We start from the raw sequence: 14,162 nt of genomic DNA, 5'->3' as shown, positions 1-14,162 counted from the left end.
AAGTCTGGAGGCAGCTCCTGTGTGGAGCTAGAGAGAGTGGCAGTAAGGGCCTCAGGAATAGGCCAGCCGCTTGTGGGGACCCGAAGTGGACCGGGAGAGGGTAGTGGGCCCCCCGGTGTCGACTGTCGGGACCCATTCCGGACCTGTGTATGAAGTAGACACAGACCTCAGGCACCTGAATTACACGCACGGGTGTGGGACCCATCCTCACAGCATCCGTGGGCACCAGTTACCAGCAATTTGGTTTACAAAAGACTGTGTATTTCTTCCATCTGCGTTCCTGACCCTCCACTTCAATCCAGCTTCATCCAGCACCACGATAACGAGCTGTGAGTGTACTGCTCCCTGCAATCCCTGCCAGCACCACAACTCCCACTGGGCCCCAGGACTACACCTCCCTTTGAACTTGGGTGAACTTCAAACCGACTTCATTGTCATGCCACAGCTCTGTCTGTGTCGCGTCCTGATTAGCGGTCACCCGTGAAGGACTCACCGGTGACCGCTAATCTCCTGAGTGACTGAATTGAGCAGCGCAATTAGCGCTGCCGTCACTCAGGTTACCCGCGGCTAGCTGTATCATCCCCCCGTGACCGCAACTCACCTTGTCACACATAGCGATGTGTGCTGCCACAGGAACGACAAACAACCTGTCATAGACAACAACAACCTGTATGGGCTCCTTCCAGGTGGTCGATCCTAGAATGTATGGGCTCCTTCCAGGTGGTCGATCCTAGACTGTCTGGGCTCCTTCCAGGTGGTCGATCCTAGACTGTATGGGCTCCTTCCAGGTGGTCGACCCTAGAATGTATGGGCTCCTTGGAGAGTCACTACTTTCTTCCTCTTCCTTTGCTCCCCTAGTGCCAACTGACTTGTCACCTCCCTGCCTGACCCCTAGGTGGGCGGCTCTATTCCAGCTCAGCAGCCCACTGGTGTGCCTGACAGGGTGTGGTGCATTGTGTGTTTGGGATTTTGGATGCTGATGGAGGCAGTGCTATAAGTTGGGAACCCAGAACCAAGAGGGGTTGAGTCCTGCACTAAGAATAAAGAGCGTGCAGTCCCCTGTGACGCCCTGACTAGTCCAGGGGCGTCACACTCTTACTCCAGCTCACCTGTATCCGTCAGTGTCAGCTTCTGCGGATTCGGGGACTGCCCTGGAGTGGTACCTCGCGCCTACCTGCAGCACAACCCTAACCTCACCACCAGAGGCGCTAAAAACCAGGTAGCCCCTTAGTTACACCCCTCCAGAGTGAGCTTGGGCTCCGTAATTCGGTGAATCCACACCCTGTCCCGACCGGAACGATCGTTGCCGTTCCTCCTGTCACAGATGTCGGCCCCCTCAAGCAATGACCCCACTTGTGACCATCAGGAGGCGTCGTTGTCAGTTGGAATTGATGCTCAAGGCCACATAATATGTTATTGAGACACTGACATCTTTGTGAGTGGTGTACGTCCGCATGGGGGCTGTATACACACAACTGTGGTGGTTGAAGTAACAATTTGGCCATTTTCTTACATGACAAATTATAATATTGTATTTGTATAGGTTTTACTCATTTCTACACATGCTGTGTTATATTTCTATATGGCTGCAATAAGAGTGAACATTTAGTCTCAAGACTGAAGGGAACTCTACCAAAAAGCAACAAACCCCGCCATAATAATGGCGCAATTCACTGGAGCGCGTAAGACACAGCGCCACCTGCTGGAGCGGAGGAGGAAGTGACGTATGTGAGAAGCCCAGCCTGTGGAGACGCTGGGTGGTGACGTCACTCGCTGCTTGGAGGACTTCACCCCTGAACTTCCAGGCGCTCTAGCTTCCTGGCAGCAGACTCTATGGTGATCCCGGCTGGACCCGGAGATGCAGCTGACGGTGAAAGCGTTAAAAGGAAAGGAGGCCAGTGTGCAGGTACCGGGGATACGGGGTGTCCCTGCTCCTATAGGGGTGTATATGGCTTCCCCCTCCCCCAGTTAAGGGCACAGTAACCATCAGCTTTGGCTAAGGCTACCTAGGTGGCAGTGCCAGAGGTTCTATATACAGGCCTTACATTAAGTGCTACACCTTAAAGGGATTCTCCACTCTTGGGGACTTTTTTCCTTCATAAAGCTAACAAAATATATATATGTTTTGCAACTATTTTTCAATTTTGTGCTGCACTATCTATTGCTTTCAGCGAATTGGTCAGTGAGCTCCTTGTGATGTTTTTTTTTGCAATTTTGTATAGCATTGTCTATGTTGCTTTCAGCAGAATGAGCTAACTGAGAATTGGTCAGTGAGCTCCTTGTGATGTTTTTAGGTGTTTTTTTTTGCAATTTTGTATAGCATTGTCTATGTTGCTTTCAGCAGAATGAGCTAACTGAGAATTGGTCAGTGAGCTCCTTGTGATGTTTTTAGGTGTTTTTTTTTTGCAATTTTGTATAGCATTGTCTATGTTGCTTTCAGCAGAATGAGCTAACTGAGAATTGGTCAGTGAGCTCCTTGTGATGTTTTTAGGTCTTTTTTTTTGCAATTTTGTATAGCATTGTCTATGTTGCTTTCAGCAGAATGAGCTAACTGAGAATTGGTCAGTGAGCTCCTTGTGATGTTTTTAGGTTTTTTTTTGCAATTTTGTATAGCATTGTCTATGTTGCTTTCAGCAGAATGAGCTAACTGAGAATTGGTCAGTGAGCTCCTTGTGATTAAGTGTTTTTAGTTCTTTTTTTTTTTTTTTTTTTTTCTGAGCTTGTCAGCTGATATATGACCAGTGATTGGCCTTCACGGGGAGGGACTCTACAACAAACTGCCATGGCAACCAGTCAACATGTCATGATCATGGCAAGGACGCTGCCATTTCCTGTAAGGACTACAGCGCCAGCGACATTCAAGGAGTTAATTGTCAGTGAATGGAGTTTTCACTGATCTCGGGGTAACAGAGGCAGGTGCTGGCTGTATAACGCAGCCGGCATCTGATTCAGGCTTCTGATATAAAAGCAGGTTATAGAGCGGGAACAAAGGGAAAAGTTTGTTTAAAAAATGGTAACTTATACTTACCTGGCCAATACCCTGTAGCCTGCGCCGCACCTGTCACCATCATTGTGCGCTGTCCGGCAGGGTTCACATTGTGACTGATGTGCACCGGTTTTGTGTCACCCCCCCCCCCCCGCTCCCATCACAGCTGAGGTCAGTGATTGGCTGCAGTGGTCCTCGGAGCTCCATTATCACAATGACGACATAGAATGAGATGTCACATTGTGTGTGAAGTCCATCAGGGTAATTATTCTTTGCACCATTGGCTCCCATAGACCTGACCAGTCACAGCCCGGAGCATGGTGTGCACACACATCTGTTTACACTTCCAGGAGGAATAACAGAGGGAAGACAAAATTGTTCTTTCTTGCAAATGGACTTATTTACTAACACTGACATGTCAGGAGAGGTGACATCCTGCTTCACTGATACTAGCCTTTGGGTGTGCCAGTCTGATGGTGCAATGTGGTGCCCAGGTACAGGGAGGAAATTAACTTTATTCCTCCCAGCAGCCTCTGGCTTTCAGTCATAGAGGAGCAGCCAGTGAGATTTCAGTCACCGCTCACTACATAGTAACCAGCGGCTGTAACCGCCCCTGACACTAACTGACAGCCAGCTCCTCAGTACAGGGCCAGCTGTCAGTCCATACCAGGAGTGTGGGTAGAGCTGCCTGACTGAAAGCCGGAGGTTCCCTGGAGGAAAAAGCTGCAGTGTCAGTACAGCGGCGGGACAGCTGCTATGTACATGCTGATAAACCCTGTATCTGCAGATATTGATTTTTGAGGTGAAAGGTTCTTTTTAAAGCTAGTGATAAGGACCATTTTGTGAAAAGTTAATGAATCATGACCATGCACCATTTTTGAAGCATTTGGGCCATTAAACAGCAATGAATAACACAAGACAAAAAAGAATAAAGAAAACTGTACAAATGATGACCAATGCGGAGCCAATAGATCCCAACTAAAGTGCTCAGGAGGCAAATCCGCAAATAACAAGACACGACAGACGAGATGATGGAAACGAGAAATTCTATGACTGAAAGTCAGATTGATTTATGTGGATGCTGGGCGGGGTCTCTGTTGGCCGGGATCTCTGCTGGCCATGGTTGCTGGGGTCTTTGCTGACTGGGGTCTCTGCTGGCCATAGCTGTGGCCAGCGACTCTGCTAGCCGAGGTCTCTGCTGGTCATGGTCTCTGCTGTTTGTGGCTGGGGTCTCTGCTATTTGTGGCTGGGGTCTCTGTTAGCCATGGCTGGGGTCTTTGTTGGCCGGGGTCTCTGCTGGCCATGGCTGGGATCCCTGCTGGCCTGGGTCTCTGCTGGTAATGGCCAGGGTCTCTTCTGGCCATGGCTGGGGTCTTTGTTGGCCGGGGTCTCTGCTGCCCTGGGTCTCTGCTGGTAATAGCTGGGGTCTTTGTTGGCTGGCAACTCTGCTAGCCGAGGTCTCTGCTGGCCGTGGTTGGGGTCTCTGCTGGCCGTGGTTGGGGTCTCTGCTGGCCGTGGTTGGGGTCTCTGCTGGCCGTGGCTGAGGTGCCTGCTGGCCGTGGCTGAGGTGCCTGCTGGCCGTGGCTGAGGTCTTTGTTGTCTCTGGCCAGGGTCTCTGTTAGCCGTGGTCTCTGCGGCACCTGCACACGTATCTGGAAGCCTCATTCATATAATCCATTTCAGCTCCTCCTCGGCCCTCGCACGTCGTCAGCCTCTGAGTTCCTTCATTAATCTCGTGCTTGTCTTTTCCAGGTCTCTGAAAGCGACACAATCCTTGCAGTGAAAAGACAAGTGGAGGAGAAGTTACAGGTGCCGGTGTCGCAGCAGAGGCTGCTGTTCAGGGGTAAAGCCCTGTCAGGTACGCAGCCCCCGGGAGATTTTGCAGCGTTTGTTGTTGCTCTTGAACATTTTCGCCTGTTTGAAACCTCAATGCTTTATTGTAATACACACTTACATGCAGAAATTGTGATATTCTACAGGAAAATCGCCTTAAAATTCTGTATGCCTTACTTGAGCAGCAGCTGCAGGGAGAAAATGTACCTCTATCTTCCCTGCAGCCGCTCTCTTCCAGTCATTGAAACCCCAAACTACAATAGTAAAATTCACCAGACTTTATCATAGTGTTGTGACTAGTAAATTTTTATTTTTTTTTCTCACTTTTCAGATGAGCACAGTCTTTCTTTTTACTCCATTGGGCCCGGAGCGAGATTGAACCTAATGGTGAAGGAACGATCGTCACTGGAGGTCGGAGGGAACACAGTTTGGAAATCCCTGGCTGTGATCCTGGGGAAGCATTTTAGTCCCACCGATGCAGAGAGGGTTCTGGAATATGTACAAAAGGTGGGAACGGGGTAAAGCTTACACCCTCTGCTCTCATCCCCCCCCCCCAAAAAAAAAAATTAAAATTGCTTTTGGTGCACACACCAATGATATGTCTAAGAACTGTCACAGTTTTCACACTATGTAACTTGTCATTCTCTTATTGAGTGGAGATTTCTTCTTCGTTAGCATTCTGCCAGCACTATAGTTACTGGGACGTCCTTTTCCTCACATAGCATTCTGCCAGCGCTATAGGTGCTGAGACGTCCTTTTCCTCACATGGCATTCTGCCAGCGCTATAGGTGTTGGGACGTCCTTTCCTCAGATAGTATTCTGCCAGCACTATAGGTGCTGGTACATCCTTTTCCCTCAGCATTCTGCCAGTGTTATAGGTGCTGGTACATCCTTTTCCCTCAGATAGCATTCTGCCAGTGCTCTAGGTACTGGTACATCATTTTCCCTCAGATAGCATTCTGCCAGCGCTATAGGTGCTGAGACGTCCTTTTCCTCACATAGCATTCTGTCAGCACTATAGGTACTGTCACGTCCCTTTTCCTCAGCATTCTGCCAGCGCTATAGGTACTGTCATGTCCTTTTCCTTACATAGCATCCTGCCAGTGCTATAGATACTGAGACGTCCTTTTCCTTACATAGCATTCTGCCAGGGCTATAGGTGCTGGGACATCCTTTTCCCGCAGATAGCATTCTGCCAGCGCTATAGTTGCTGGTACATCCTTTTCCTCACATGGCATTCTGCCAGCGCTATAGGTGCTGGTACATCCTTTTCCCTCAGATAGCATTCTGCCAGCGCTATAGGTGCTGGTACATTCTTTTCCCTCAGATAGCATTCTGCCAGCGCTATAGGTACTGTCATGTCCTTTTCCCTCAGATAGCATTCTGCCAGCGCTATAGGTACTATCATGGATACTGAGACGTCCTTTTCCTTACATAGCATTCTGCCAGGGCTATAGGTGCTGAGACAGCCTTTTCCTTTCATAGCATTCTGCCAGCACTATAGGAGCTGAGACATCCAAGCAAGTTAGACGGGAGATACCTGGTGACCGTCACTTTACTGGTTTTTCATATAGGAAGATAAAGTCAGAAAGTATTTTTTTTTTTTTTTTTTTTTTAAAGGGGGTGTCCATTTTATGCCCTATTGGGGCACAGGGACAACATGGATTGGGCTATTTGCTCTTCGCCTCCTCTGTTTCATAGGAATAAGATCATCATAATATATGCAAATGGTCGTAACTTGGGGAAGACTGTCATGGACCGACAATCTGCTCCCCCCCACAACCTACAGTGGCTGATAACAGAGAATAATAGCTTGCATTCAATAGTATAGAAACAATAAATGTTTTTCTATCAACTGCACCAAAGACCTAATGATGTTTTCTTGTCTTTCCAGGACTACGAGCGCAGTCTATCTCTTCTCAGCCTGGATGACGTAGAACGACTGGCTACACGAATCATTCACCCACAGCTGCCGGAAGCCATAGATCTCGGATTCCTGGACTGAAATAATAAGAATCCCCCCCCCTCCTCCTCTCCCCCGCCCCGTACGTCCTCATTATCCGTTCCTGTACAGAGCTGGGAGCAAGTGTAATAAAGATACCAAACGACCAGGAGCCGAGTCCATGACTTTATTTTAGAGGGTTTTTTTATTATTTGCTCAAACATGAAAAAGTATTTGGCATCAATAGAATATTTCAGGCACTTGTGAATATAATTTAAGTGCAAGGAAAAATTGCTATAAAAAAAAAAATATTTTCCATAATTTGGTATAATGGCTAAATAAAATGCATAAAAAATGTATATTATTTACATGTAAACATTAATCCGTGAGCCTCGTGTCGGTTTTTTTGCCTGGTTAGCCAATCAGATTGCAGGATTCATAAAAAATTAAAAGGAATCTGATTGCGGATGGCATGACAATACAACCAATCGGTCACCGGCATTTTAGAGGCGTAAGGTGTAGTATATAAGGTGAAGTCACACAACATCACAATACATGTCTATATAATGTGTAAGATACAGTCACAAATCCGTGTGACGCGGACCGGTTGCGGGCTACCCACTGCGTTTGGGTCCGGAGATTTGTGATCGGCCCACGTTGTGTCCACGGCCCACGGATATATAAATGTAGCCTAAGGCTAGTTTCACACTTGCGTTGGACGGCTTCCGTAGCATTGTGTTGTGTGACGGATGCAACGGATGCGTTGCATATAGTGGCACAACGCAATGCTACGGATCGTACAAAATAACGGAAAGCTTTATTTATTTTTTTCTTCTTTACAGTACCGGCAGCCGACTATTGTGAACGATCAGCTGATCGCTCTTAATAGCCGGCGGCCAAGCGCTCTCACATGCCAGCGGCCGAGCGCTCAGCTGAGTGCCCTGACATGCCGGCGGCCGAGCGCTCAGCTGAGTGCCCTGACATGCCGGCGGCCGAGCGCTCAGCTGAGTGCCCTGACATGCCGGCGGCCGAGCGCTCAGCTGAGTGCCCTGACATGCCGGCGGCCGAGCGCTCAGCTGAGTGCCCTGACATGCCGGCGGCCGAGCGCTCAGCTGAGTGCCCTGACATGCCGGCGGCCGAGCGCTCAGATGAGTGCCCTGACATGCCGGCGGCCGAGCGCTCAGCTGAACGTTCGGCCACCGAGAAATAAAAGAAAGTTTGATTAAAAAAAAAAAAGCATGTGCAGTGAAAAATAAAGGTTTCCGCTGCTCAAAAAAAACCTTACCGTTCCATCCGCCCGGCGCAGCGTCAAAATAACGACACTGCGTCGTCCAGGGGATGCAACGCTGACACTTGCGTTACAGTGCGTTGTCCATACAAGTCTATGGAGAATAGCGCAGTGCGTTAACGGACTGCGCAATTCTCCATAGTGATGGACTCCGCTTAACGCAAGTATGAAAGTAGCCTAAGACGTCTTTTGGATTCAGAAGACGCCATGAGAGTAAATAATGGCAGAATAAAATAATCAGAGGAAGACAACAAAAAAATATTACTTTGTACCTGATGAGAATTTTGTAGCAGTTAAGACTTTTTTTTTTTTTCCCCTAGGACTTTAATATCAATGACTTATTCTCAGTCCCAATAATTTTAAGTGCATGAGACTGAGCTGTAATACCGGACACGGCCACTATAGAAAGTGTGGCACTGTGCCTAGTAAATAATGGCCGGCAGGCGCGCCACCGACCCTATCCATCAACTGATCAGTAGAAGTGCTGGAGGCTAGACCATGATATCAAAGACCCAGAACACACACATACATACATACATTATATATATATATATTACACACACACACACAGGGTGGTCCAAAAGTAGGTGGACAGTATGTGTAATAGGGTCATCAAACATGGTGTAAAGTGAAACTGACTCAGTTGCCCTTAGCAACCAATCAGATTCCACCTTTCATTTTCCAAAGAGTCTGTGAAGAATGAAAGGTGGAATCTGATTGGTTGCTAAAGGCAACTGAGTCAGTTTCACTTTACACCATGTTTGATGACCCTATTACACATACTGTCCACCTACTTTTGGACCACCCTGTATGTGTGTACATAATATATATTTTATTTCTATAGCGCCATATTCTGCAGCGCTTTACAAATATATATATAACACACATATTTCAAGAGTTTGCAAAAAAGAATTGGTATCATCACTTTTCAATACTTTTTTAGTAGATATTACAAGAACTCTCAGCACAGAATGACTGTTCAAACCAAGCACAGGCGCTTGATGTATCATGGTGGGGTCAATCATTTAAGTGCACCTTCCCAAGTTGTTCCCCCCCCCCCCATGCCCACCCTTCCCTCTTCTTTGATTGACAGCTCTGGCTTCATAGATGATTGTCCCCGCCATGATGCACCTGTGCTTGGTGTGAACAGTCATCCTGTGCTGATAGATTCCCTTTAAAAGGAAAGATCCGCACAGACATTCGGTGCATCATAGTGGAGTCTAGCATCTAAGTGCACCTTCCCAAAATGTTTTCCCTTTATCACCACCCTCCCCTCTTCTGTGATTGACAACAATGGCTTCATAGATCCAGAGAAGGGAGGAGATAGATGAAAAACCAGTAAATGGGAAGGTAGTCTTAGAAGACTGACCCTGCCATGATGCACCTGTGCTTGGTGTGAACAGTCATCCTCTGCTGATAGTTCCTTTTAAAGGAAATCTTTCAGCACAGGATGACTGTTCACACCAAGCACAGGCAGTTGGTGCATCATGGCAGGGTCAATCATTTTCATGCACCTTCCCACCTACTTGTTTTCCATCTATCTTCTCCTTTCTTTCGCGTCTATGAAGCCAGAGCTGTCAATCAATGAAGAGGAGAGGGTGGAGATAGATGGAAAACAAGTTGGGAAGGTGCACTTAGATGATTGACCCCGCCATGATGCTCCGAGCATCTGTTCTTGGTGTGAACATTCATCCTGTGCTGAATCTGTCAGAACAGAATGACTGTTCAAACCAAGCACAGGCGCTCGGTGCATTATGGTGGGGTCAATCATCTGAGTGCACCTTCCCATCTACGGGTTTTCCATCTATTCGCTCCCTTCTCTGACTCTATGAAGCCAGAGCTGTCAAAAAAAGTAGAAGGGATGGAAAACAGGAGGGAGGAAAAAGGTGCACTTATATGTTTGTCCCCGCCACCGAGCGCCTGTGCTTGGTTTGAACAGTCATTCTCTGCTTCCCTTTTTAAAAGCATAACTCCACTTTTCCTGTTGCAGTGTGACCATCCCCCGGTGAGGAGCCCGGTGGACCGGTTGCTGCAACAAAATACAACGGCCAGAAAAGTAAAGTGCATGGGTCGCATCACGCGCTGGATAACAAAAGTGAAGGTTTGCTTTACAGTAACATTGCACCAGCATTTTTTGAGACTGTCAGCACAGAATGACTGTTCAAACCAAGCTAAGGCGTTCGGTTTATCAGGGCGGGACCAGATATTTAAATTCACCCCCCCCACCACCACCTGCTTGTTTTTTTCCATCACCACCATCTTCATAGAGAGATGGAAAACAAGCAGGTGGGAAGGTGCACTTAAATATTTGGGCCCGCCTTGATGCACTGAGCGCCTGTGCTTGGTTTGAACAGTCACTCGGTGCTGACAGTGTCCCTATAATATTTCGTTGGTCAACAAAAATTGCGAGGGTAATTTATAGCAATAACCCTACATGGCACAGTCATATAGGGGTTAACAGTTTGTCTTTATAAAGAGTCTTATCAGCACAGAATGACCGTTCAAACCAAGCACAGACACTCGGTGCACCCTTCGTGTGGCCCAATTTTTAAGTGCCCCTTCCCACCTACTTGCTTTCTGTCTATCTTCACCATCCCTTCGTCTTTGATTGACAGCAATGGCTTCATACAGCCAGAGAAGGGCGGAGATTGAGGGAAAACGAGCAGTAGGGGAGGTGCACTTTAATGTTTGGTCACGCCATAATGCACCAAGCGCCAGAAAGAGCTGGAGTGATCCTGGCGAGACTGGATCCTGAGCTCCATTGTGAGGAGGGATGGAGGTACTGGTGAGCTTGACTCTGCTACCGGGCATAGAGCCAGAGAAGGGAGGAGATAGATGGAAACCAAGTAGGAGGGAAGGTGCTCTTAGATGTTTGGCCCCACCTTGACGCACCGAGCGTCTGTGCTAGGTTTGAACAGTCATTCTGTGCTGACAAAGTTCCTTTTATCAAAATGCATCCGACCCTGACCTCCAAAGAAAGAAACGGCAAAGTCTTCAAGTAGAAGGAACATGTACAGTCATGGTCTTCTAGATTCCTGAAGGACATGGATTCATGCTGGGTGACCATGGGTCGTATGTGACTGTTTTATATTCTGACGCTTTTTCTTGCTTCTATACTGGCGCCAGGCCCTCTGTATAACCATGGCCGCTTGCTTTTTGCGCCGAAAGAGTTGCTTCCTCGCCTTCTCCCTCTCCACTAACTGCAGTCTCGCTTCCAATGGAATTAGCTCAATGTCTAGCTGCTGCCAGTCCGTCACGCTTTGTCCGAGCCTTGAAGACTCCCTGGGAATCGGGATGGTCAGCGACCGCCTGAAGCCGATATCACTTGTCGGAGAGCAGGTCATTATTTTTGCTTCTATTTCTCCATGTTTAATCGTCCTTGAGTGGGAACCAGAAGAACTACGATGGACCTTCCCTGAAGGCCTTTGGTCCTCACACTTGGACAGTCTTCCCGTTGAAGGTCTATGTCCAGTTCTGGAAGAAAAACTCCTCTCTTGATGTTTTTGTTTCTCCGACATTTCTCCATCGATATTTTCCGTTGGGACTATACGATCACCGATGTCTCTTTTCTTCCTGGTTGACCTTGATTCGGTAATATTATAAGCTCCAAGCTTTTCGGTGATGACGTCCAGTTCCTCTCTTTCATTTCTATGTATTTTGCTTTTTAGTTCTTTTTGTAGGACCTCCTTCTTATGAATTTCTATTTCTTGAATCTTAAGTCTGTTTCCACCACCTTTATCATTAGTCTCCGACCTTAGAGAGGAACCAGAACCTTCTCTGATCTTGTTTGACCTCCTACGACCCCCTTGGTGGCCATGATGCCCTTCTTCAGGTCTAGTGATGTTGTTGGCTTCTCTTTTCGATCTACCAGATTTCTTTTTCTCATCTAGTGTCTTAATCGGGTCATCTTCGCGAGGCTGCTCCTCAGTACGTGGAGAATGACTATGTCGGCTTGGCACTACGCAAATCTCTCTGGCCCTCGGAGACGTCTTACCGTCTTGGGCTCCTTGGTAAAACTGGTTGAGGTGTTCCTTAAGCTTTGTAGCATCTTTCAATCTAATTTCTTTGGGTTCCTTAGTATTTTCATCTCCTTGGTTCTTTGCGATTTCTGGTGGTTTTTGGTTTTCTTTGGCTTGTTGACCAGTTTTTACTTTTCTCTTATTTTCTCCTTCTCTCTTTTTGGCAGCTGCATCTTTTCTCAACTGCTCGTGTTTCATTAAAAGGTTCTTTCTGTCTCTAAAAGCCCTCCGCACTTTGTGTCCTTTGTAGACGGCTTGGATTTTGGAGGCGGCAATGTCCTGTATGGCCGCGATGGATAGGGCGCCATGCTCGAGCATAAATTGTATGACCTCCTGGTGCCCACCCAGCAAGGCGTAATCCAGAGGGGTGTATCGTTCTTCCGTGCTTTCCATCTGGTTGGGGAACGCGTTGTAATGTAGAAGGAGTTTTACGGCATCCAAGTAGCCATTGTTGCAGGACCAGTGTAAAGCCGTGCGGCCGTTCTTGTCCTGGATGTTGGGATCGGCCTTATTTTCCATTAATACTTCCATGCAGCCGATGTAGCCCCCATAGGCTGCGCAGTGTAATGGGGTCCGACCTTCATAGTCCTGGGCATTAGGGTTAATATTATTTTCCATGAGTATTTGGCAAACATTGGCATTGCCTCCTAACGCCGCCCAGTGCAGCGGCGAGCGCCCGTCCTTGTCAACGAGGTGAACCTTTGCGCCGCCTTTGATCAAAGTAGAGATCACCTCCCTGTGCCCCATTTCGCATGCTCTAAAGAGCGGCGTATGCTTTATGACGTCGGCCGCGTCCACCTGTGCGCCGTTGTCTAATAAGACGCGGACGGTGCTGATCTGCCCGGATAAGGAGGCGGCGTGAAGGGCGGTGCCGCCATATTTATCTGTCCTGTTTATCTCAAGTTCGGGGTCAAGCTCCAACATGACTTTTAGCGCCTCGTCGCTTCCTTTGCCGGCTGCCCACATAAATGCCGTCCGACCCTCTAAATCCGCCTCATCCCGCACGGAAAGGTGGGTGAGCAGGACCCGTACGGTATCGGGGCAGTTTCCCTGGGCCGCGTAATGCAGCGGCGTCGCTCCTTGACTGTCGGAAGGGATGTTGGGAGAACGGTTTCGTTCCAGGAGAAGATTGGCGATGGGTGTGTGACCCAAAAGTGCCGCCCAGTGTAGCGGCGTACGGAAGAGATTGTCATAGGGCGCCACGTTACACCCGCGGTAGGATGTGAGGAGGCGCACCACTTCCTGGTTACCGTCGCCGACGGCGAGATGCAGCGGCGTGCGTCCCTCGTAGTCTTGCCAGTTGAGTAGCGACTCGGTGGGGGCGGCTTCGAGCAGGCAGCGTACCGTCAGGGCCGCCTCTGGGTCTTTATGGCCGGCGGCCCAGTGCAGAGGGATCTTCCCCTCTTGGTCGGGGATGCCGATGTTGGATCCGTGCCTCACTAACAGTCGGACGTGGCGCGGGCGGTTGTAGTAGGCGCTCCAGTGCAGGGCCGTCTGTTTCCGCTGATCCTGGGCATCTACTTGACCGGGCGGGGTGTGTTTCAGAAGAAGCGCCAAGCAGCGGGTGTCCTGGTGACGGGTGGAGAGGTGTAGTGCCGTGATGTCCCGTAAATCGCGGTGTGTACAATCCGCCCTACGAGACAGGAGAAGCTTCAGCAGCCGGTGGTTGCCGGTTTGAGCTGCCAAGTGCACCGCCGTCCTCCCCGCTTCTGTCCGAGCGGTTCACACGGGCCCCGTAACGGATGAGCGCTTCGGCACAGGCCCGGCGGTCACCCAGGACGCTGTACATCAGTGGAGTCCTCCCAAGTTGGTCCTCCTGGTCAGTCAGATCTGGACTACAGCCGATAAGGCGCAAGAGCGTCGCCTTGTCCCCGGTGACAGCAGCTGCATGGACAGGAGATGCCAGAGAAGAGCCCTGGGGAGGCACACTCATCCTGGGAACAGCAGAATTCCCCAGCACTGCTACAGTCCAACGGTCTCTATGGCAACAGCGGCGGTTATCTTCACAGTGCGGCAGAAGGAAGCCGCATCTCTATGACAACGGACGTTCTATCCGCGGTGGATGTCGTCTATGGTTGAGCTGCGCGCATGCGC

The 14,162-nt window shown here is 49.0% G+C and overlaps 2 protein-coding genes across 3 annotated transcripts; one reads left to right on the top strand and one right to left on the bottom strand.

Moving 5' to 3' along the window:
* The first annotated feature begins 1,786 nt into the window (after positions 1-1,786).
* Positions 1,787-7,120, top strand: UBL4A (ubiquitin like 4A). 2 transcript variants are annotated; one of them, XM_075322880.1, is made up of 4 exons: positions 1,787-1,894; positions 4,739-4,844; positions 5,151-5,326; positions 6,714-7,120. In XM_075322880.1, exons 1-4 carry the CDS (start codon positions 1,859-1,861, stop codon positions 6,822-6,824), a joined length of 429 nt encoding a protein of 142 aa, XP_075178995.1. In that variant the 5' UTR covers positions 1,787-1,858; the 3' UTR covers positions 6,825-7,120. The 2 variants fall into 2 exon arrangements, with proteins under 2 accessions (XP_075178995.1, XP_075178994.1); XM_075322879.1 differs by having other exon boundaries at positions 1,788-1,906.
* Positions 7,121-9,866: 2,746 nt separating this feature from the next.
* Positions 9,867-14,108, bottom strand: INVS (inversin). Its single transcript, XM_075322878.1, is given in 2 exon segments — positions 9,867-13,772; positions 13,774-14,108. Coding segments are annotated over 2 exon segments (2,901 nt in total). The 5' UTR covers positions 14,002-14,108; the 3' UTR covers positions 9,867-11,099.
* Between the last annotated feature and the right edge of the window lie 54 nt (positions 14,109-14,162).

The sequence above is a fragment of the Anomaloglossus baeobatrachus genome, chromosome 9 (genome assembly GCF_048569485.1).
Source record: "Anomaloglossus baeobatrachus isolate aAnoBae1 chromosome 9, aAnoBae1.hap1, whole genome shotgun sequence".
Lineage (NCBI taxonomy): Eukaryota > Metazoa > Chordata > Amphibia > Anura > Aromobatidae > Anomaloglossus > Anomaloglossus baeobatrachus.
This window is presented reverse-complemented; position numbering and strand designations above follow the sequence as displayed.